The sequence below is a fragment of the Ixodes scapularis genome, unplaced genomic scaffold (assembly GCF_016920785.2).
Source record: "Ixodes scapularis isolate PalLabHiFi unplaced genomic scaffold, ASM1692078v2 PGA_scaffold0__279_contigs__length_252992795, whole genome shotgun sequence".
NCBI classification, from domain to species: domain Eukaryota; kingdom Metazoa; phylum Arthropoda; class Arachnida; order Ixodida; family Ixodidae; genus Ixodes; species Ixodes scapularis.
The window spans coordinates 8,134,152-8,158,938 of record NW_024609835.1 but is presented as its reverse complement, the minus strand read 5'-3'; the positions used below and the strand labels follow the sequence as shown (position 1 = coordinate 8,158,938).

General features: G+C 48.3%; 1 protein-coding gene across 1 annotated transcript; it reads right to left on the bottom strand.

Annotated features, from left to right (window-relative positions):
* Positions 1-1,131: 1,131 nt before the first annotated feature.
* On the bottom strand, positions 1,132-19,071 carry LOC8036382 (sodium- and chloride-dependent glycine transporter 2-like). The gene is made up of 2 exons (XM_029973725.3): positions 18,349-19,071; positions 1,132-2,316 (listed from the first exon to the last, which is right to left on the bottom strand). Exons 1-2 carry the CDS (start codon positions 19,069-19,071, stop codon positions 1,132-1,134), a joined length of 1,908 nt encoding a protein of 635 aa, XP_029829585.3.
* Between the last annotated feature and the right edge of the window lie 5,716 nt (positions 19,072-24,787).

The following is a 24,787-nucleotide window of genomic DNA, read 5'->3' as shown; positions in this document are numbered from 1 at the left end:
TGGTTTGATTTGATTATGGGCGTATGTCTGAAGCAATCTCAGAGAGAAGCAAAAAAAGAAATACATTTTTCGGAGCATGGGGAATATGTACTGAGCGACAAACATCGTCCTCGTCACGACTATTCATGGTTATGCTTTTGTTTTGCTTTAGTGCCGTAAGTGGTTAGCTCCTAGTCAATCCAACTAGAACAACGAACAGCGACAAGCGACGACACCCTATCAGCAGGCCCAGCATGCACGCGAATGTGTCCTTAGCATGCTTACAAACGCTAATGGAGGTAGGAAGAAGGGGATGCGACATTCCGACTAGTGCCAGCCAAACGAGAAAATCCGAAGTGAAGCAGAAAGTAGAGGAAAGCTCTTGGCCCCAAATCAGCTCTCCTTTTTGTCCAATAGCGTATCTTGGTTTTGTTCGTTTTTGGTTATCGTTGGGGGCATGTCCCTCCAAACCGAAAGGCTCGCCCAGCTTTACCATAGCTTCGAGATTTTTACCTTTTTTACGATTTTTACGAGGCTTTACCATCGCTTCCTACCTCCATGCAATCACTCGTGCTTACTTCGTGCACCAAGAGGTTACAAGCTTGGCAAAGATATCGTCGTGGCATACTGAACGGGCTCGGCGGTTGCTGTTGCCGGTTGTTGCTGTCCGTCGCTCTAGACTCAAGCACTAGAAAACAAGAAGCTTGATTGCGTGCCCATGAGTAGCACGCAATCAAACATCGTATATACCAGAAGAGCGACGAGCTACAGACACTGCTGGCGTAAACGTCAAACACAAATTGTTGTAAACAAAACACACACACACAAAAAAACGCTTTTGAAGATTTAGTACTGTAGGAAACTTAGGTTGGTTAAAAACTTACTTTGTTTCTTGTTGTTTTTTTTGTGATTGCCGCTAAGTGGGACGAGGCCACGTGGGAGCGTCCTCGACAACCCACCAATACTTACACTTTATTATACTTCTGCTCTCTCAACCCAAGCACGGCGGTGGTCGGTCCACCGGCACCAAATATAGAGGCAACGAACGTAACCGCATTACGTGAGCAGTGACTGAAGTCATAAGATGACTACAGTGGTGTTCTATTACGACATCCTTGGCTGGCAGAACAGACTTTTAATATGGACTCCAAACTACAAGTGGGGGAACGGCTTCGGAGACTGCATCGCGCTTTGGCTGCGCGGATTTCGAGGAGGCTGCCCGGACACTAAATTGCTTATCGGCGAGACGCTGTGGTGCAGGAGCGTGTAGCCGAGTTCCTGGAGCCTTTTCTTGTAGCGAACGTGGTACTTGTCGTCGTAAGGACCCCAGTCCCGCTCGGGCGAGATGGCCTTTCGACAGTTGCAGTTGCACTCGAACAGCTTCGCGACAGCCACGAGAATAATGGGCATCAGTCCCACCGCAACCAGGGCCCAGCCAAACACGTCGGCCCAGATAGGCAATGTATACAGACCCGCGCTGCTCCTCGGGAAGGTCACCATGACATGCACCAGCAACGTGCCGAGAACGACCGGAGTCGCGTATTTGATCGAAATTACAAAGAAGTAGCTCGGACAGATTCCCGTCATGAAGGTAACGTCGAAGCAGAACCGGTTCATACCGTAGACCCAGCCGACAATGAGCGTCTCAAAGAAGCACGTGACGAGCAACATGATCGCTCCCAGGTAATGGTCCAGGACTGCTAGGATGTAGAAGCCCACCTGCGTGGTGAGGCAAAGCCCGATCAAGAAGCAGGTGGAGCAGTACATGAGCGCCGACAAAAAGCGTTGCCCCGAGCAACCCGGAAATAGCCCTTGGATGGAGGTGGTGAGGATCTCGCAGTTGGCCATCTGCGAGTCGATGCCCTTTAAGAAAAGCACGGCGAAAAAGAAAACGGACCAGACGTAAGGAAATGGGATGAGGGAGAGTACCTCGGTATACGTCACAAACGCCAGCGCGGGCCCCTGGTTCACGACGTCTTCGATGGGCATGTTAAGCCTGAAGGACATGTTGCCCAGGACGGCAAAGACCACAAAGGCGGCTAGTGCACTCGTTAGGAAGTCCACGAAGCAAATGAAGCGGACGGTCCAGCGCGCGTCTGAGCGAAAGTTCAGGTAGCTCCCGTAGAGCATGAGGCCACCGGTGCCAATGCTGAGCGAGACGAAGGCCTGCTCGATGGCAGCTCTCCAGACGTTCAGATCGAGGATCTTGGACCAGGTGGGCACGACCAGGTACGTGATCCCGATGCCAGATCCTGGCAGGGTGATGCCCCTGACGAGCATGATGGTCAGGATGATGTACGGAATAGCGGCAGTCACCAGAAGCAACTTTCCCAGCACCTGGGGGAGGATGCGCCATTGTTATGTACTACTCCTTTATTTAGAATTTCTGCTTCGCAAGTATTGATCCAAGCGCAAAAAAACAAACTCTTATTGTGCTTTTTTTATTAGGTTTACATTATTCTTCACAAAGCACGTGGGACAGAAAAAAACCCCGATAATTTCAGACTTGAACAAAAGCGATCAAAAGGCCTCGCTTTCGATATTTGCGCCCAACGAAGCTAATTAAGTTTAAATGTACCCTTCAGACTCAAGGCTGTATGTATTTTAAGCCATGACGTTCTTCCGTGTAATTTGCCTTGGGCCGCGCAGCGATATCGAGTAGGATGTTTCGCACTTTAGAGTCGTCGCTGTCAGAGCAAAAAGCCCAGTGCCAAGCCTTATCACTCTGCAGCCAATGGGACTGGAGCCAACAAGAACGCCGAAGAACGAACTTAAAAGTTGGTCAAAAACGGCTTAACCTGACCGTCACTTTTAGAGCCTCGATGTTTCGGCGTGCCTTCAGTGGGTTCCATTCGTTACATCACAACCAGAATTTTTTCTCTCCGTGACGTCACGAGGTGGAATTCTGACTACTTATCATCACTTGCCAACTACAAGCTAGATGGTGTGCGTGAGAAACACGATTGAAGCTTGGAGTCATCGCATTCTCAAACCAACACCATCAAAGTTGAATATCGGACATTGTTCTTGTTTTCGTCAATGAGTGCGAAATTAATCCAAATAAAAACGTGATTTGAAGGGTCGGCCAATTCCGAATGCCGACCACAGCGACGCGTTTGGTCGCGCACATCGCCATGTATAGACATTTTTTTCATAACCTCATACCAGCGCGCAACTGACACACCTTGGTCTCTGGGAATTTTTGGATTGTCCCCCGATACAGGGTTTGTAAGCGCCGAGGGTTTGGGTCAAAAAGACTTAGAGACGGACGTCGTGCGTGAGTTAGTTTCGAGTGCCTTCATTTAACGGGTTACAATTTCCGAGAATCTACGGCTATCCGGCAATCACTGCGTCGTCGTCGGGTGCACAAATCGTTGTAATAATTGCAAGCACAATCACTGAAAGTGTGCGATGAGCACCACAAGCTGCGACACGAGTTTCGCTTCAATGTTATTGAGCTTCATATTTTCCCCAGGGCCGGTTTGCTCATCTTGCGGCTGCGGTCGCGGCTGCGGCCAGGAGGGATTTTTATGTCACGTGACCAGCTCCATGGGGACAAAGAAGTACCTAGCGTCCCTGCCTTATGGCGGAGTGATCAGCATCGCTTCAAGCACAAAAGCCTAATTTCGCTCGCAGAAACTGATTGCAGGGACTTTCATCTGGAATCTAATTGACCGCCCCTTTATACTGTAGGAGCGGCAGGTAAAGTTACGGCCAGGGAGGGTAAATAGGAGCCAAAATAAAGAAGAAACCACAGGAGATAAAAGCGGTAGCAGTATATTTATCTACCTTCGCCGGCGCCGGTGCCTCGCCCCTGCTGCTATGGTCGAGAGGTTTAAGCGCCGGTACTTGTCGTCGCGGCGTGAAAGTTCCGGGTTCAAATCGCGCTAGGGACTTCTTTTTTTTTTCTTTTTTTTTGTATTTTGTTGATGATGATGATTAATGGTTTAATGGCGCAAAAGCGACGAAGGCCATGCTGCGCCAGACTACAAGACTAATGCGACTCACAGTAATGGTAATTGAGAGCATACATGAAGCTGATGTTTTATATATTTATGGTGAACAGAAAATGCAGTACTTAAATTTTGTGTAGAAGGCCACTTGCTTGCAAAAAGTTGAGGACCCGATTGAATGGAACGATGGGATGCTCGCCTAACAAAAGTGTTGGATGGAAAGGAATCTGATATGTAAAAAGCTCTGGAAAACAGGCAAGCCGGTTCTGCTCAAAGCCTGGACAAGAACACAAAATATGCAAAATTGTCAAAGGTTCACCGCAATGCTCGCAGCTTGGAGCGTCTTCTCCACAAAGAAGATGTCCGTGAGTCAGGAAGGTGTGGCCGATTCTAAGACGGCACAAGAGAACCTCATGAAAACGGTTTTTACGAGATGAATTCTCCCACAACCCCAAAACTGGCTTAATAGCATGCAGCTTATTTGCACTCTCTAGGTTCCACTCAGATTGCCAAGCATCGAGGAGAGCTTTCCTAAGGAGGGGTTTGATATCTTGAAAGGGTATCCCCCGTCGGATTTCTAGGAGATTGCTTGCGGAGGTAGCCAGCTGGTCTGCTTTCTCATTGCCTTTGATCCCAACATGGCTTGGGATCCAGCAGAATTTGATAACAAACCCACGCTCTAAGCAGCAATTGATTTTATAGCGTATTAGCTTAGCGAGCATGTTTTTTGTATCTCTTACAGAGCAAAGAGCAACGATGACACTTTGGGAGTCTACAAAAAGAATTGCCTTCATTGTTTTGCTGGTGGTGATATACTCAATTGCAAGGAGAACACCATATAGCTCCGCAGTAAAAATACTAGCCATGCAGCTAAGCCGCTGGGCCTGTATGAAAACCTCAGAATAAACAGCCGATCCCACTGCAGAAAAAGTCTTGGAGCCATCTGTATAAAATTGAGTATAGTCGTCATATTTATTCTGTAAGCCAAGAAATTCTTGTTGAATAAGCAGAGGGGAGACATTATGCTTGCTATACCGTGTGAATGACCAGTCGCATGATACTGGAAGCATTTTCCAAGGGGGAATACTCTCGGCTTCTTGGAGAAGGTTAATGCCATGAAGGTCGAGACCGAGAGATGACTGATCACTGTGAACACGAAAGCTCAATGGCCGCACAATGCTTGGTTTATTTTCAAAAAGGCGAGCAAATTGAGATTGCTGGAGAGCAAAAAAGGTTGGATGGTGAGGATTAGACAAAATCCTGGAAGTATAGCTCAAGCCCAGGTACTGCCGTCGTTTGGAAAGGGGCATCTGGTGAGAGTCCGCGTACAAGCTTAAAACAGGCGATGTCCGAAATGCACCCGTAGCAAGGCGCAAGCCAAGGTGGTGTATTGGGTCCAACATCTTCAGGGAGGATGGTCGCGCTGAGTTGTACACAACGGCACCATAATCAAGACGGGATCGTACCAAAGCGTTATACAAGCGTAGCAGGCATAGTCTGTCAGAACCCCAAGTTTTATGTGACAAAATTTTCAAGATGTTTAGGGATTTCAGGCACTTTTGTTTCAATTCCTTTAAGTGAGAGATAAAATTCAATTTCTTATCAAATATGACTCCCAGAAACTTATGCTCGGCTTTAACTGGTATAGGTGCTCTGTTCAATTCCAACACTGGCTCAAGAGACAGCCCTCGTCGAAGAGAAAATGGAACGCACACCGTTTTTTCGGATGAAAACCTGAAGCCATTTTCGTCGGCCCACTTACTGATCTTATTAATTGCTAGCTGCAGCTGGCGTTCACAGCTGGACAGATTACAAGAGGAAAATGATATCTGTAGGTCGTCGACATACAATGAGTGTTCAATGGAAGGTGGCAGTATTTGAGCTAGGGTGTTAATCTTTAAAACAAATAATGTGACACTCAGGATGCCCCCCTGAGGAACCCCATTTTCTTGAACAAATGTGTCTGATAATGTGGTACCTAGTCGAACCTGAAAGGTCCGCCCAGTCAGAAAAGCTTTTATACAACGTAACATGCGGCCCCGTACTCCGCAGGCATAAAGGTCTCGCATGATTCCATATCTCCAGGTCGTGTCGTACGCCTTCTCCAGGTCAAAAAATACAGACACACAGTGCTGCCTCTTTACAAAAGCCTCCCGGATTCTCGTCTCGAGGCGCACGAGGTGATCTAGAGTAGACCGGCCTTGGCGGAAACCACACTGATTGTTATCAAATAAGTTTTGTTCTTCAAGAAAAAACACCAGCCGTTTGTTGATAAGTCTTTCGTACGTCTTACCAAGGCAGCTCGTAAGGGCAATCGGGCGGTAGCTCGAGCAAAGAGAGGGGTCTTTGCCAGCTTTCAAGAGGGGTATAACATGTGCTCTTTTCCAGGATTCAGGGAAGTAAGCTTTTTCCCAGAGAAGGTTGAAAAAACTAAGCAGATGTTGTAGGGGCAGCCTACGAAGCATCTCATAGTGGATGAAATCAGGGCCTGGGGCAGACTGTTTCCTGATGTCAAGAGCCAACTCCAGTTCACGGAGCGTAAAGGGCTGGTTGTATGGTGTAGAGGTTGCCCCCGACATAACTATTCGCTCGCATTCTGCTTTCATTTTAAACTGTTTAAATGTGGCACTGTAGTTTTCAGAACTCGAAACGCTCTGGAAGTGAACGCCAAGAGTATTGCCTAAGTCTTTCAGTGATGTGGGGACATTCTTGAACAATGGAGGGATAATAAAACAGCGGTAATCCCCTTTGATTTTGCGATAACGGTCCCACACCTCCTTTGCGGGGACAAAGCTGTTCAGTGAGGAGACATATTTCGTCCACGATTTCTTTTTTGCTTGCCTTCTAGTCCAGCGGGCTTGAGCTTTTCGCCTTTTAAATTCAATCTTGTTATTTACGGTGGGGTACCGTCGAAATATGCCCCAAGCTTTGTCTTGTTTCTTCATTGTCGTGGAACATTCTTCAGTCCACCAGGGCCTGCACTTTTTTGGTAATTTCCCAGAGGTGCGAGGAATAGATTGTTCTGCAGCCTCAATTATCTTCTTAGTAACATAGGCTGTAGCATCATCTGGAGACAAGACTGATAATAAAGAAATATCAAATGTTGCAGATGAGCAAAAGAGTTCCCAATCCGCTTTGTCAAGGCGCCATCTCGGCGTACATTCTAAAAGCGTACTAACAGCAGCTAGGCTCTCTACGACAATCGGGAAGTGGTCGCTCCCGAATGGGTTTTCTAAAACCTTCCAAGAAAAACAAGGAAGCAGAGAGGGCGATGATAAAGATAAATCGATGCAGGTGAAGGAGTTATGAGCATCACTAAAAAAGGTTGGAGATTTCGTGTTTAAAAGACAAAGATTCGATGACAATAAAAGTCGTTCTATGAGTTCTCCACGTGAGTCAACTCGTGCACTGCCCCACATGGTGTGATGAGCATTAAAATCGCCTAATATTAAAAAGGGTTGTGGTAGTTGGGCAATGAGCTTTTGAAGTTCACGCATGTGCACTGTGATCTGTGGCGGAAGGTACAATGAAACAACGGTGATTAACCGGTCGATCAGAACCCTCACAGCCACTGCCTCGAGCGGAGTGTCCAGGGGCACCTCGGCACATGCCACCCCTCTCTGCACAACAACTGCCACACCACCGGCTGAATGAGATGATGGGCGGTCTTTACGAAAAGTGTGATAGGACCGTAAAACATTTGTATGACTGGAATTCAAATGAGTCTCCTGCAAAGCCAGAGCTATCGGTCGTAGCTCACTAAGAAAAAAACTAATGTCATCAATGTTGCGTAGGAGACCTCGACAGTTCCATTGCATAAAAGAAAGATGACCCATAAAAATTATTTAAAATCGATAAAAAGTTGTGGGCAAAAGTGCGTAAAAATATCGGTGTGGCTGCCTTTTAGTGAAATCTCCTAAAAACGTATAAAAAAGTAAAAAAGATACCTATATATAGTTCAGCTAATTTTCTTTCGGAGCTAAAATCCGAGGAATATTTCTTTTCTTTCTAGCATTGTCTTTCTGTCGTTCTGCGGGCTCACCCGCGGAAGACGACAAGGACTCCGCTCCCGAAGGAAGCAAGTCGTCATCTGAAGCTAGACCGGCCTCTTCCATTTTCTCTTCCGTTGATACCTCTGGGCCCCTCAACGAGACTGCCTCGTCAGAGTGACCCGGCTTTCTCGCATTGTCGGTCAGGCGAGTGGGCTGTGCCCGGCCTCTGCCTGACGAGCCGGCAGGCACCTGGGATGCCTGCGCTGATTTTTTTTGGGGTGCAGAGGAAACATTGCCTGCCTTCGAGCATGAAGGCACAGGGGTGGCAGTTTCCATGCTACCCTCGGTGAATGGGACATTGACCTCCATGGCCTCCTCCACCCCCTGTGCAGAGGAAGGAGGGGATCCCTTTCGGACTTGGGAACGGGTGGGGTCAAGCACCACCCGAACCTTCGGGGCCAGGCGTTGCGGAAACGCCTTGGACTTCGTGAGCTTCTGTGGGGCCTCAGGCGTCTGAGATCCCACAGAAGTCTCTGTAGGGGTGAGGGGACTGGGTGGGCACTCAGTGTCTCGAAGACTATACTGGGTACCCACTGATGCCTTTGACAGCGACCTCGTCCCCCTGACGGCCGCCTCGGCGTATGTTCCTCCTTGAAGGAACGAAAAGCGTTTTCGTGCCTCATGGTAGCTCAAGTTTTCCTTTGTTTTTAAGGTTAAAATTTCTTTCTCCTCTTTAAACTTTGGACATGATCGCGAGTAAGCAGGATGGGAACCAGTGCAGTTGATGCACTTAGGGGTTGAGCTGCCACACGTATCTGTTGGGTGGTCTGTGCATGCACACTTTGCGCAGGTTGTCTTTCCGCGGCAGGTGGCAGAGCCATGACCAAACCGTTGACACTTGAAGCAGCGTCTCGGGTTCGGGACGTATGGGCGCACCTTACAGTGGAGGTAGCCCGCCTTGATACTTTGAGGCAGCACAGTGGAAGAGAATGTAAGTACAATATGTTTTGTTGGTCGCTCGTTTCCGTCTTTACGAAGCAGGATTCGTCGTACTGCCGTTACTCCTTGACTGGAAAGGCCTTCCAAAATCTCCTCGTTACTTGACTCTAGCAAATCATCCTCGGAAATTACTCCTTGGCAATTATTTAGAGTTCGATGTGGAGTGACGGAGACTCTATACTCAGAAATCTTGTTTAGGTCCAAGAGGGCAGCACTCTGTGTGCCATTTTCCACTTCAACAAGCAAGTCACCAGATACTAGCTTCTTTGCTTTGAAGTTTTTGCCTACAAGGGTTTCTAGGGTTTTTGCGATCAGAAAAGGTGACAACTTCGCAAGAGGTTTTTCGTCTTGTTCAGAGTGCATAACAAGGAATCGGCTAAAAGTGTTCTGTACCGGTGAAGACTTATCATTCAGTTTTACTTCGGTCCGACCCCTTTTCAGGGGCCGATCAGAGGGTTTAGAACGGAGGGGTGCCATAAGAGGGGCAAAGAATGTTCAGAATCCGCGGTGCACCGCCCACCACCGAGCCCAACAAGGGGTTAGGTAACGCACCATAACAAGAAGGGCTTGGCTGGAGACGTTACGCTAACAGTGCTGCCGGGAAACTATACCCAAGTGTGGGTCAAGACAGAGGTCTATTGCCACCCAAGGTTAGCCCTTGCCGCCAAAGAGGGGTGAAAAGGAGGAAGAGAAATGAGAGAGAAATAAAGGGAGCAGGAAAGGTAAAGGTAAAAGATTGGAGGGGATAGTAGAAGAAAAGGCGACTAGACTGAATCATCCTGGCCGGGCCTTACCAGGACTCCCGTCTACAGGAAGCAGGGGCCAAAGTGGTGTGTTGCCTCGCCCGGGGGGCCCCGAAGGGTCCAAACCTACCCCGGGCTCAGCTCAACCACCAGGATGCCCTTTTCCCTGGACACGGGCTCGCCACGCACAGCCAGACGTGGGTGGGTCTTACCCACTTGTTACTCAGGGTCCGTTATGTAGCCAACGTGGCTGGGGTCCGTGGTGACGCTACTCACCAAGCACCTAGCACCTAAGGTGCAGGCGCCCCCTGCGGGGCTCAGGGTCCGTGGAGACGCCACTCTCCAAACACCTGCTTTCACAGGTGCCCCCTGCGGGGTTTGTATTTTGTGAGCGTCTTACTTTTTAGCTGTGATCCTTTTTAGGATATCATCCACTTGCACTACTGCGCCTTACACGGTATTTTCTGTTAGTCCCACCTGTTCAATCGAAACATCGGGAAGAAAAAAAAAAAAGGTGAACGCAAGTTAACGCGCTAATACAATCATTTCATTCCATTTGTTGATCCAAAGTCATTTTAGGAGTTTGCATTAGAGTGAGGGACCTAAAATGACTTTGGATCATAAATGGAATTAATTATAATGAATTCCATTTGTTGTTCCAAAGTCATTTTAGGTGTTTGCATTAGAGAGAGGGTTTGCGATGTCGACGCCTGATTCATTTTTGCATTCAGTCGTGATCGTCCGCTAATCAAACTAAAATTCAACAAGTAATGTGGTAATATTACAGAACGATTGCCACAACAAAATGTAAAGAGTATAAATATACTTTTTATCACATTCCATGCAAGTAAAAGTATGATCGCTTTTATTTCGGTTTTACTACTTTCTCAGACGTTTGACTTGCTGCCTTGCCTGTAGGATTTCGCTCAATCAGTGTAGCCACAGTTGCTAGTCTTTTTTTTTTCTTTTTGCTTGTTTTTTTTTAATTGTCACAACTGCAGTTTTTATTAGTCCTAAATAGGCGTCTCTTGTTATTGAAAGGAATCGTAGCAAGAGCGTTGTATATTTAAAAACACATAAAACTAGTTGCCGGGGAAAGGATGCTTGTTTCGGCTCGGTTAGTGTGAAGCCATAGCGATGCTGTTATCTTGGTTTCCTTTTAATGAACATTATGAAATGATTTTATTAGCACGTTAACTTGTGTTGATCCTTTTTTTTTTTCTTCCCGGTGTTTCAATTGAACAGGTGGGACTAACAGTAAAAACCGTGTGAGGCGGAGTAGTGCAAGTGGATGATTTCCTAAAAAGGATCAGAGTTAAAAAGTAAGACACGCGCAAAATACCAACAAAAAAGAAAAAAAAAAAAAATGAAGTCCCTAGCGCGATTTGAACCCGGAACTTTCACGCCGCGACGACAAGTACCGGCGGTTTAACCTCTCGACCATAGCAGAACGCGCAAGGCGCCGGCGGAGGTAGATAAATATGCTGCTACCGCTTTTATCTCGTGTGGTTTTTTCTTTATTTTGGCTCCTACTTGCCCTCCCTGGCCGTAACTTTACCTGCCGCTCCTACCGTATAACGGGGCGGTCAACTGGACTCCAGTTGAAAGTCCCTGCAATCAGTTCCTGCGAGCGACATTAGGCTTTTGTGCTTGAAGCGATGCGGATCTCTCCGCCATTAGGCAGGGACGCTAGGTACTTCTTTGTCCCCATGGAGCTGGTCACGTGACGTAAAAATCCCTCTTGGCCGCGGCCGCAGCCGCAGCCGCAAGATGAGCAAACCGGCCCAGGGGTCCTTATTTATGAAGTCAGTCGAATCAAAGCGGGAATCGCGAGGGCTTTGTATCAGACTCATCGTCACGTTTATTCTCACTATTTCGTCTTAGACAAGCGGACCGATTCGGACCCGGTGGTGGTGCTCCGATGCAACTAATAATTGCCGAGGGCTTATCTACATGGACTACATTAAACTGCTCATATATTCCTTCGTTGTGGAAACTCAATCAGAACGCCGTACCGTCTTCGCCCTCGTTCTCTTGTAGAGGCTAGGTGATGGCCTGTCATTAGCTAGCTCGGTTCGACTCGTCAAGTGCTAGCCAATTTATAGTAGCCCACCATAGCCAAATTTAGTCAAGTTCCCCCATAAAAACACCGTTACCAATAGAGTTATTATAATGCACGCTAAAAGTTTAACTGGCGCTAGTGTCTAGAATTTGAACAACCAGTCCACTTTTGCGGTGCTCCTGTGCATTTCTATGGGAAAATGCCGTGCATTCTGTCTGTTCGCCGAGGAATAACGGTGTTTACCTTGGTTAGTAGGATTGTAGCGAATAGCAGGGAACTTTATTAATATTATAAAAAAAAATTGCTTTAGTCGCATTATTTTTCCGATGACTGAGTGATGTTTAACTTCCCAGTATTCCGGGCCCAGTCCTATGTTTTATGGCGCCAGCTTCACCCGCCCTTGAGGCGGGTGAAGCTGGCGCGCGCTCAGGACGAGCGCGGGTTAGAACGGGTGTGGAAACCAGCGAAAACGGTTGTCAGTTCTTGAGTCTTCACATTGGCGCCCAAAGTGGAGCCACTTGGCTTCTTCGTTGACCAAGGGTCACTCCAGCCACAAGAGGATCTCAGAGCAATTATAGAATTTCCCCAGCCACGAGATACAAAACAGTTTACAACGGTACCATAGAACAGTGGGATTTTACCGCGAGTTTATTGGCAACTGCGCTGATTTGGCCTGGCCCCTTTCACCAGCGATTACGTCGGGAGATTCCATGGACCTGGACATCCACTCAGGAGGAAGCGTTTAAAGCGTTAGTGAGGGCTATTGCTGATACTGCATCTCTGAGACTTCCTAATCTCAATGTTTCATTCGTCCTTTTAACGGATGCTATAGTGATTACGGTATAGGAGCAGTACTACTCCAGGAACAGAACGCAGCGTTGCGGCCCGTTTTATTCGCGAGTCATACTCTTACGCGGCCGAATCTCACTATACGGTAAACGAAAAGGAATGTCTAGCTATAATATTCGCTTTGAGAATGTTTGACATGTACCTGGATGGTTCAACCTTTACCATCCGGACTGACCATCCAGCATTAACATAGCTGCAAAACCTTAAACACCCCTCTGGACGCCTCGCTCGCTGGGCCCTGGCTTTACAGAATTATAATCTTTCAATTGAATACAAACCAGGAAAGACCAATGTCGCAGCAGATACTCTGTCACGAGCACCCCTACAATCCCCCTTCCCCCCCCCCCCCCCCCCCCCCCCCCCCCCAAAGGCCGATGACACAGCGGAACTCGTCGCTGTCGCCGGCACTGAACTCTTCTGGGGTCTTTCAGTGAGCTACCAGAAGCCCAGCAAAGAGACGACATGTACCAAAAAGTATCTCGGTGCTTGACTCAGCCCAATCAAACCGATGGAAACGGGACGGATGGCTCGGTAGACGCACATGTGCACAGCGAGGATGGACTTCTCCTTCGCTACATACCGCAGGCAGGCGAAGCCGACCCCACTACGTCCTTTTTTCGTTTCACGGTTCCCAGCGCAACCCTATCGTCGACGGAGGTTGTGCAGTGTCTGAACACAGAGCATCACTATGCTCACTGCCAAGAACTCCACAATCATGGCGTCTGCTCTGGAAGGTGACCAACGAAAACCACCAGAAAAATAAACTTCCTCCCCCCCCCCCCCCGAGAGTGGGAAGGGAATGATGTGGGGATTTATCGAAAGGAAGAGAATAAAGATGGCTTGTGAAGGGGGGGGGGGGGGGGGGGGGGGGTGAAGCTGGCGCGCGCTCAGGACGAGTGCGGATTAGAACGGGTGGGGACATCAGCAAAACGCTTGTCAGTTCTTGAGTCGCCACACTTTCACACACTTTGAAGGCACGAGTGTGAAGACAAGCAGCGAATCTAAACAAAAATAACAATCAATAACCACATAGGACTCGTTCATCGAGCGCAAACATCTCGATGAGGCTAATATTGATAATCTGCGAGATTTCTATACCAATCAAATGACCACGAAAAAGGTGAACAGAGGAGGATGAAGAATTGCTGCAGGAAGCAGGGATTCTGGGCTCTTCAGTGATCAGCACAGCAGATTTTGGCATCCTCAGAGGGGTCCACCCCCATCCCAACCCAACAGTACCCCTCGGAAACAGTTTAGCTACTGTTTTCGGCCAGGTCTCGGTACTTGTACGCCGTGCACTACCGATATTCGTCGCTTTACTGCACTCATATGTGCACCTATATCTGAGCAGCAGGGTGAATAAAACGAAGGTTATTTATTGGAAATCGCATTCATTTGGCATGGGTAAAAGATTTCCTTTCGTCTAGAAAACAGTTCACGCCCGCTAACAATTGTAACTCTTCCTTCAAACCAGTAACCTCGGGAGTCCCACAGGGTAGCGTACTAGGTCCACTACTATTTTTAGTCTACATTAATGACTTGCCATCCTGTGTCTCATCCCGAATTAGAATTTTTGCTGACGATTGTGTAATTTACCGAATAATTTCCTCTGTCAATGACCAGAAAGCTTTGCAAACTGATCTAAATACTATTAATGCATGGTACTCTTCCTGGCTAATGACCCTAAATTGCTCTAAAACAAAGTTTATGTCTTTTACTAATCACGTACCCCGGATTCCTACCTCCTATGTGTTAAATAATAATACTGTTGACCTCGTCTCCACTTATAAATATCTTGGAATTCATTTGCAACCTGATCTGTCATGGCACTACCATATAAAACTCACCCTGGCGGCTGCTAACCGCTCTTTCGGATTTCTCAAGCGTAACCTTAAACAGGCTCCTCCTAACATACGCAAACTTGACTTTTCCACACTAATACGTCCAAAATTAGAATATGCATCAGCCATTTGGGATCCCGAACATGCTTACATCATAAACGACATTGAATCACTGCAAAATCGTGCCGCTCGCTTCATATTTTCAGATCATTCACGTCATTCCAGCGTCACAGCACTAAAACGCCGAGCAGAGCTACCCGAACTACTCCATCGTCGCAAACTTTCACGCCTATCTCTTTTCCATAAACTTTACCACCACGCGTCACTTCACGGTGATTTCTTCGAGCCACCTGCCGTTATTTTTCCACGCCGCGATCACCCCTACAAAGTTAAACGCATAACCTGTAAGTCATCTGCCTTTTCCCGGTCATTCATTCCACGTACCACAATCGATTGGAATAATCTACCATCGCACATTGCCTCAGAAAAAGACACCACGAAGTTTCAAGAACAAATTCAAAATACTGATGCCATCTATTTTTGCTGTTTTACATTGTTGTTTCATCTTTTCCGGAACGTGCAGAGCAAATGTGTACTATTTTGTTTTTACCTTGACTCAGCTTTATTGCAGTGTGATGAGTGAGTGTATGTTTTTTTTGTTTTTTTTTTAAATTTTATTCGTTTTTGAGTGTATCCTTTATTTTCTTTTTATTATTAAGTGTATTGATTGTTTTCTAGTATTCCCATATGTTGTTCAATGTGCACTAGTTCCTATTGAAACGATTTATGTACCCCCCCCCCCCCTATGTAATACCCTCTCACGAGGGCCTTTAGGGGTAATATGAATAAATAAATAAATAAATTACTCAGCTTTAATTAATTTTGATCGTCTACATGCACGCATGTAGGCATTGGCCCAGTGTTAGTGCGTAGATTTTGACGTCGTTCTTTGTTTTTGAGATTTTCTTCATTGACTTGGCACGTAAACTCCCTGCAGACAAGCGCCGTTTCCGTGTTCGCGCTAACAGTGTCGGACAGTGCACATAAATACATGTACTAAGTCATTTTAGCACCGTGTTAAATGCCATGAATTTGAACGAAAAAACACCGTAACTGACCGATAACTTCGTCTGCGTGCGTGGAAAGTGTCCCAAGTCATCTAGTACGTACGAATTATTTATAACATTTATTCTTATAATCAAGCGCAAGGCGAAAATGCACTCACTTTTTTATATATACATAAATGCGTGGCCTGAAATCAATTTCATCCTGGTGGCTGTCTGCTTCAAGTTTAAAATGCATACTAGCGCAAATGAACCTATGACACATATTGTAATAACTCTATGCCGTTGTCTACAAAGGTAGCTGTGCTGCCGCAACCAGCCGGTATTTCAAGTTTTGAGCCGCTAGACGATGACATCGGCACTTCAATTATCAAGGTGGCGGCTCCCCCGAAAAAAAAAAAGTATATATAACGCAACGCTATTGACCACGATGGTTCTTTGTCGCCGCGTAATTTCAAGGCTAAAAGCTGACGTTTTATTTCAGTCTCCTTCACACAACTTGATTACGGAGTTGCGGGGATCGCATTGTTGGCGTTATCAGCAATGCGATCCACAGGATTTCGTGATCACGGTTTGCGATTCTTGAGGACGATATTTAAATGCTGCGAGACGAGCACTCCGTGAGCATTTGATTTGGGCTAGTGACAATCAATTCCTCGAGATGCATTCGGGTATACTTTGTCTCATCCTACGATGGACTAAAGGCCAAAGTCACGGGCCGCCAGGTCCAATCACGTTCCACGCCATACTATAACACGCTTAACATTGATTAGGGGTGGACGAATAATGCTCGAATCCAAAAGCACCGCATCGTTTCTATAGCTTCGACGCTGCAAAGAGCCTATAGCTATATATGTCGCGGCTTTCTTTGCAATGTAAGATCGTTGAGTCACTCAAGGCTCTTCGATTCAAACCACTGCCCACCCGTCCCCTCATCAGTGATCCGAGACGAGGGCACCGATACGGTCATCGAAACGAAATACCCATCAATTTCTAAGTGGTCCGTGATTGGATCTGGCGGTCCGTAGCTTTTGCCTTTGGTCCATCGTAGGTTGAAACAAAGTGTAGTGGCTCGTGCACGGTGGGGAACTCGGCGCCTGCACTCTGTGCTTTGCCAACCGCAGCGCGGGGCTATAAAAAACATTGACGGCATTACATAATTTGTTCTAGATCCCGGGGCCGCTGGTTCTGGCTGCTATTGGCTACTTGCGGATCCAAAACCGTCGCCGTGATTTTCCATCCACTATTGGCCAAGTGCTCGCTATGACGTCTTGAGTACGATGAATTACACTTTAGATAATGAAAATAAGGGCAATGTCATAATGCCAGTTTGATGGTGTTGGTGTAAGGGCGGCTTGAAGTTTCCAGTGTGCTTTTACTCGCACCATCGAAATTGTCGCATGGATAAACCTTGAAGGTGACGTGAAGAGGGAGCCAATATACGCTCACAAGTGCTTGGTTCTGCTGACGTCTCATTGACTGCGGAACTTCGCTACGCGGCCTACGGCCCACGTTTTTTAGGCTGGCAGGCAGTTGAAGGGCGCTGCTTGCTCCATTAATTTTTTTTTACTGCTGTTCCGTGGAGACAAAGCAACTAATGTCAAGATATAACTCTAAGCGCAATTTCCTGAAGGGAAAATTGGTGCGCCTTTAAATTATGCAAGATGAATTTTATCGGCAAAATTAGATGAAAGCTCGAAGGCGAAAAACGGTCATAGCATGCGTTCGTTGTTGATAATAGTGAGTTTTAGTATTGCGTATACGAGCAAACGCAAGCGTTGTGCGTTTGCGTTAGCGTTGCGTTCTCCACGCTGCTCATGCGTGAAGAAGCCCTGCGCCCGTCCAAGTCCGCAGTTCGGGCTCCGGGCACGCGCAGTGTGGAACATTCAACGCAAACGCTCAGGGCTTGCGTTCGCTCGTATACGCAATACTAAAAGTCATTATTAGTGAGCTTTGTTTCACCATAAGCGCAAGCGAAGCAGACGATACAGGAGCGAGCGCCATGCTTTGATCTGTACACCGTGCCCTGTGCGCTCGTACAATGAATTTGCCGTCCTCATTCAGGTGGCATGCTATTCGCTTTTTCTCGCGTGAGTCGAAAAGTGATAGCCGCCAGTGTGCGAAGAGTTCCCAAACACTTCCGGTCCCGAAGTAAACGGCAGGTTTTGCAGCATTTGCGGGATCAAATGTACGCGCTGTCTACGAGGAATAGTCGCTTATTGGATGGTCAGACGTAATGCAATCTTATGGTAAAAAAAGAAAATCAATAAAAAAGATGGGAATTATACGTGAACCGGATGTGTGCTAGGACTTCCTGATAGATGGCACCACTGAGGTGGTTGTTATACAAAATAGGGCAAATATAGCTTCAGGCTTGCTCGTACGCAGGCCGATTGAAATGAAATATAGTTTTTACAAATGACCTCATAACGTGTCTCCATGGTTCCGTGTCATCAAGATTTTTTTTTTTTCTGGTGGATGACACTTAAGAGCTGGTTGCGGGCAAGCGCAGGGAATAACGCGCACAAATATAGCGTTTAGCGAATACCAGAAATATGTTTAACTAAAGTGATGTTCTCGCTTGTTGTTTGGCATGATTGTCATTCGTCGCTCTAATATACATGACTTGCACATTACGTTATCGCGGCGTGCTGGCGGTCATTGTATAGTTGTCAAGAAAAACGAAATCGGGAGGGGCAACTGCACGCCGCCGAAGGTACGCCCTGAGCAGAAAGGCCACCGGAATGACCGCTGACTTGACGTCGATGCAAACCACGTGTATTTACCCTTCCTACTAATACTGAGAGGTGTAAATAACAATCATCGCTGAATTACGACGTTATAAACAACCCCACGAGTCGCTGACCTGCATTCCACGGAAGATGGTGAGGAAAATAATGATCCAGCTGATTGCGTAGGCCAGCACGAGGGTCGGCTGAACGTCTCCGACGAGCTCAATGTCGCTGCTGAGGTCAAGCACGTACTTGTTGTAGAAGACCTCTGTGGACGACGCGTTCGCGTTGACGCAACCGGCGAACAACGAGCTGTAGTCCTGCTGCGATATGAAGACCGTCTTGTTCCCGTAGGTTACCGGGACCAGCGAACCTGCACCTGTGTCGTTCACGCCAGCGAGCACGATGCTCTTCCGCACGCTGTCGCAAAGGCGGTCTGTGCTCTGGCGCGCGAAGCAGCCGTCCAAGGACACCCCCCACCAATGGTAGCACTCGTTCCAGGGCAGCGGGTTTCTGAACGACGCGAAGAAATAGATGATGGCGTACGTGACGACCATCTGGTAGTAGATGCTGATCACGAAGGCGGCCCACATCATGGCGAACGCGTTGCCCTGGAACATGGGCGATAGCCGGAAGGCCCCCAAGGGACCATGGCCGGAGAACTGGCCCAGCAACAGCTCGAGGAAGTAAACGGGCCGCCCAATAAGCATGGTGACCAGTATGTAGGGAACCAGGAAGGCCGCCCCGCCGTTCTTGTAGCAGACGTAAGGGAACCTCCACAGGTTGCCGAGGCCGACAGTGTAGCTGAGGCAGGAGCAGAGGAACTGCCGGCTGCTGGCGAACCTTTCTCGCTCCATTGCTCGGCTCACTGGTCCGCTGATGGGACCTCCTCGAAGGACTCCGCGAAGTCCAGGCAGCTCAAGAACGCTACAACACGAGGACCGAGAGAAAATCTTCCTCTTCGTTATGAGCACGTGCATTGGCGCATTCACAATAATTTAATGGAGCTTAAAGGGATGCTGAACCAAAGAATTTAGTGTCCATAATAAGTTGCGCACGTTCTTCCCATGAGCCAGCAGCCGCCGATGTGCTCGAGCACACGCAACGAAAATGATGTCAAAGACCTCCATTCGCGCTTAAAGAGGACAGTGAAATCAAAGTCCCTTGACAAACACATCGAGGGGCTTTAAGTGAAATGCGTGGGCTTCGGGCCAAAGGAGAATAAAGACAGGCTTTTCATCTCTACAAGTGAAAGCTACGTGCTTGTTAGACCAATTAATCGCTTACCTTTTACACCAGACACCACTGTGTATATGAAAAACTTGTCTTTTGGCCCGAGGCCCATATATTTCCCTGTTATCTTAACCGCGAATGGAGGCCTTTGACGTCATTTTTGTTGCGTGTGCTCGCGCACATCGGCGGCTGCTGGCTCGTGGAAAGAACGTGCGCCACTTATTATGGACACTAAATTCCTTGGTTCAGTATCCCTTTAAAGAGGTACGGGAACGAAATGACGTGAACGCGAGCTCTCTACCCATCGCTTCAAAGTCGGGCAGCGAGAAGGGCAATGCGTATCGCGCTCGTGATGTCAAGAGTTCCTGCACGGCCAAGGATACTGCAGTTGCGAGCCTAGCCGCTTGGTGGCGTCAACGCGCAAGAATCTCGCCTAGTAGTAATATCCGAGGACTGTGCGCCCTAGAGCCTAGACATGCTTGACCATAACGTAATTTGCGGCCATGCCGGTATCTTATGTGCATGGGCGTTCGGTTCACCACGTCAGTTTCACACCGCAGAAGTAGCAGCTCGAGGGAACAATAAGCATGTTTATCAGAAACGAACGCTATTTAACTAGATATGTTCTAGCTTTTTTGCCACTAGAGGATGCTGCAGTGCTAAATTCGTTTTGGTTTTAGTCTCTAAATGTGGATCCCACCACCTACCGACGGAGAGTGGTGAAGTTTACGCGATATTGCGGCATTTCATTGGTGGAACCCCAGAACACTCCGCCACCAGCCGGACTTTTTTTACTTCGCTTCTTAAAGGAGCTGTGCAACAATTTCAGGGCTTTGCTTAAATAATTGTGGAAGTTGAGGCCGGACACTCCTGCAGTGAACTACAGAAAACAGATTTTGCCTAGATACCCTAGTTTTTATTTAAAAAAAAATGAAAGCCGTTTACAAATCCCTGTAACGCCGAATTGGAGCGCAGCTCTTGAGGAGGAGTAGGGAAGGGTACTGAGGGGGGTCACGTTACCTGCGGGTAGTCACGTGACCCCGGGGGGGTCACGTGATCTCGGGGAAGGGGGAGTCACGTGACCTGGGGGGTCACGTGACCTCGGTAGGAGGGGATCACGTGACCTCGAGGGGTCACGTGACCTCGGGAGTCACGTGACCCCCCCCCCCCCGGTTACGCCGACGCCGACGCCGACGCCGACGCCGACGCCGCTCAGGCTGGAAACAGGCCCCTAAGAGCTGCGCTCTAAAATGAAAAAGATACGGGTTTTTGCCGCCTCTCAACTCGTGCATCGTCTTCCGGGTCACGTGCACAGTGACGTCACTTGAGTAGGCGCGGAGTTCCGGAAAAGTTCTCTCTTTAGGGCCATCAGCGAGCAGCGAGAGCTCATCCGCTCGCGACCGCGTGACCACCCGTCCTTGCCCGTCCGGCGCTGTCCCCCTCCCCCTCCGGCTTCTGGCGGCTGTTCGCGGTTTTGTGGACCTAGGATAGATGGCGCCACTAAAACTCCGTCTAATAAAAGTTTTGTCTGATCGCGCAGCGCGATGACCGACGTAGGTCGCAGGTAGAAAAGCGCTCCACTAGGCCTAACTTCCTACCCCAGCCAGCATTCGTTCGGCTGAAATCCGAACCCCACGGGGTTCCACCCCGGACCCCATCGACAACCCTGGACGACGCCGTAGCCGGGTATCCCGCTTCACCAGCGGACGCTGAGGACTAGGCCTCCCTGAACCGGAACTGCACCCCGAGAAGGGCATTCAATGGCAAGATCCGTGTCCTCACAAAGACGCAGGTAATGAACGAGGCAGCCAGGAATCCATACCCGGCACCCTCAACTGAAAACATCGCAGCGATGCAAAGCTCAGCGCAATCACCACTGAGCGTGGACCCAGCAAAATGGAAGATGTACCTTGAATTTCAGCAATTGCGAGAAACCTTCAACGCGTTTTTGCAGAACCAAGAAGAGGTAGCAGAATTCATGTCTCTCAAGCAAGAGCTAAAAGAGTACATGGCTCACAAGCGAGAAATTCAAACATTTCTTCAAAGCAAATCGAGCACGTCTTCCGAAGGCGAAGCAGCGGCAAATCCTCCTGAGAAAGACGACGACGTTGGAAACAATATGACACCAATGGAAGAAGACAAAGGCAACGACGGTGAATGGCAGCCCTCTCGTAGGCGCAAGCACCGCAGCTCAGACAATGCGCAGAATACTACATCACACACTGCACCCACGCAGACAGTTGTGCTCAAGCCAACCTGTAAGACCGAAGTATATAGGTTTACCGGGAGAGACATCTGTGCCGCTATTGAGAAGACCGGCGTGCGCAACAAAGATGGCTTCTCGGTACATATGAGCGAGAAATCCAACACGATTTCAATAACCACAAAGAATCCACTCATCACAAGTAAGCTGCTCTCCATCGGAGAAATAAAAAAGGCTGACAAGACGTATGAGATCACACCTTACATGGCTATGGCTAGCAATCAAGTCAAGGGAGTGATCTATCTGCACGGCTCCGACAATAAGGAAACGCCCGAAACTCTCATGCAAGACCTCATGTGTCGAACAAATAAGATTGTTGCGGCCAGAGTGATAGGCAGATCCGGCAGGACCGTCCTTATCACATTTGAAGGCAAGTCCATTCCAAGATACGTACGTTTCTTATACGAATCCTACCCAGTATCATCGTACAGACCACGACCCGTAGTCTGCTTCAACTGTCACGAAATCGCACATAAGTCAGATGTCTGTCCCAATAAAACTAGCCGTTGCGACAAGTGTGGACACGACCACAGCAAGGACAGCGACTGCGAGCTACAACCCAAATACAACAACTGCGGAGGCTCTCATGTGGCCACCAGCAATGATTGTCCCAAGCCAGGATTCCGCCGAAGAGGCGAACGGCGCACACAGCCACTCCTCCACAAGAGAACAAAACAAACAAACCGGCCCCCACAAAAGGAGCCTCGGGCCCGTCCCCAGTGATACCAACCACACCAAGTAGGGGAGCATGGAGCACTCCCTTATGTTTCACCGATACTGGCGCACCGGTGGTACTTGGCATGCCATCCAACATAGAGGCAGAAACACCCTCAGCAACCGTAGAGCTCGCCATCTGGCAAAGCAAGATAGAGGCAAGAATGACCTCCGTAGAAACTTCGATAAAAGAAATGAAGCAAATGTTAGGGACCTTATTGAGCAAGCTCAATGTATAATCAGTCCCATCAGAAGACACGCAATCACACCGACAAAAAGAAATGTATGCCTTGGATCATGCAATGGAACTGCAGAGGATTTCAAACCAAAGCTGCGGAACTTAAACTTCGATTTCAAGACAAGAGAGTAGAAAAACCAGCAATGATTCTCTTGCAAGAGGCGGATTGTGAGAACATAACACTTCCGGGCTATGTCACATTCACAACGCCCACCATAACAAGGCACAAAGGAGCCACGCCCCGTTCTTATGGTATCGCTGCAACACTGGTTCATAAAGGAGTACACCACGCAAAAATCGACACGTCAAATATCAGCGATAATAATAAAGAGGTGATCGGCATCAAGATCAAGATCGGTAGCAAGACCCTGAATGTTTTTGATGTCTATATCAGACCAACTATAACGGAAGACAAAGACTGCAAATGGCTCGACCAACTTTTAACGGACAAAACACCAACGATTCTTTGTGGCGATTTTAACGCCAGACACACGATGTGGGGATACAAAACGACGAACAGGAGAGGAACGTCCATCAAGAAGTTGTGCGAGACTCATAATCTCGTACTTCTTAACGACAAAGACACGCCGACAAGAATATCCCAAAACCCTTCGCAGGCCGACACGTCGCCGGACCTAACATGGGCCTCCAAGGGGCTCCGAATGTCCTAGACGCCTCGCCAGACTCCATGGACAGCGACCACGTTCCGATTCACATCGAACTACACAACCAGACATCACCGCGGAGGAAGACCCACTTCGTTAAATGGGACAACTTTCGAAAAGTCATCGCCAACCTCCCCGGCCAAGACTTAGCCCAAAAGATCCAGACGGCACTCGAGCAAGCCATGGAAACTTATAACATAAAAGACGACGTCCCAACCCCGGACCTCCATCTCTTAAACCTATGGGCAAGTCGGCTTCAAGCCCTACAACGCTACCGGAAGAAGAAGAGCTCTAAACAGCTACGAATCAAGCTTAACCTAGCCACAGCCAGAGCCAGACGCTACACACTTGAGCTAAGCCGGCATAGATGGAGGTCACACTGCAACTCATTCAACGAGAAAACGGGCCTGAAGAAAGTATGGCGCACGTACAAATGCATGGCGGGTAAAATTAGATCTGTGGGTACCAGCGGCAACCTAGCCTTCTGTCTAGGACTCACGGAAGAAGAGGTAGCAGAACTCGCGGGAGACATATTCTTTCCGCAGCCAACAACGGCACCCCCAGCGGACTGCTATGAGCCTAGCAAGATCAAAGTACCGACCGACGAGGATCTCCCATTCACCATGGGAGAGCTGCAGGCAGCTCTCGCCAAAGTAAAGGCGAACACGGCACCTGGGCCAGACCGAGTTACGGTTGCGGCGCTACGAAACCTGCCTGAGAAGGACACCGCCGACCTTCTAGACTGGATCAACAGGATCTGGGAAGAGGGCATCATTCCGACAGAATGGAAGACATCCACTGTCCTTCCGATCACAAAACCAGGCAAAATTCCAACCGACCTCCGGAATCTCCGCCCAATTTCTCTCACTTCGAACTTTTGCAAGCTTATGGAAAGAATGGTCCTAGCTCGAATCACATGGATCCTCGAAACACACCGGAAACTGCACCCTATGCAGACGGGGTTTCGTCCCAACCTCTCGACTCAAGACAGCCTGGCGCTTATACACAAGGACATGACCGAAAACCCTGCCAATGCAAAGCCCAGAACGATGGTCGCCATCGACATAAAAAAGGCTTTTGACACAATACCTCACGACACAGTAATCCGCGCAGCGGAAAGAAGAGGACTACATGGACGCATACTCAACTTCATCAAGGCATTCCTGAAGGACAGGCAGTTGCATGTAATCATAGGTCGCACCAAAGGAACCCCCAAACCTAACCACATCGGGGTACCCCAAGGGGCGGTAATATCCCCCACTTTATTTAACATGGCTATGACGGACCTGGCCTTCCAACTCCAAGAGATCGATGACCTAGGATTTACTATATATGCTGATGATGTCACATTATGGACTATTAAAGGAACCGCCTCGAAACAACAGGCCGTACTTCAAGAAGCCTTAAACGTCACCGACAAATTCATGAAAAAAACAGGACTGCAGATATCTACCGAAAAG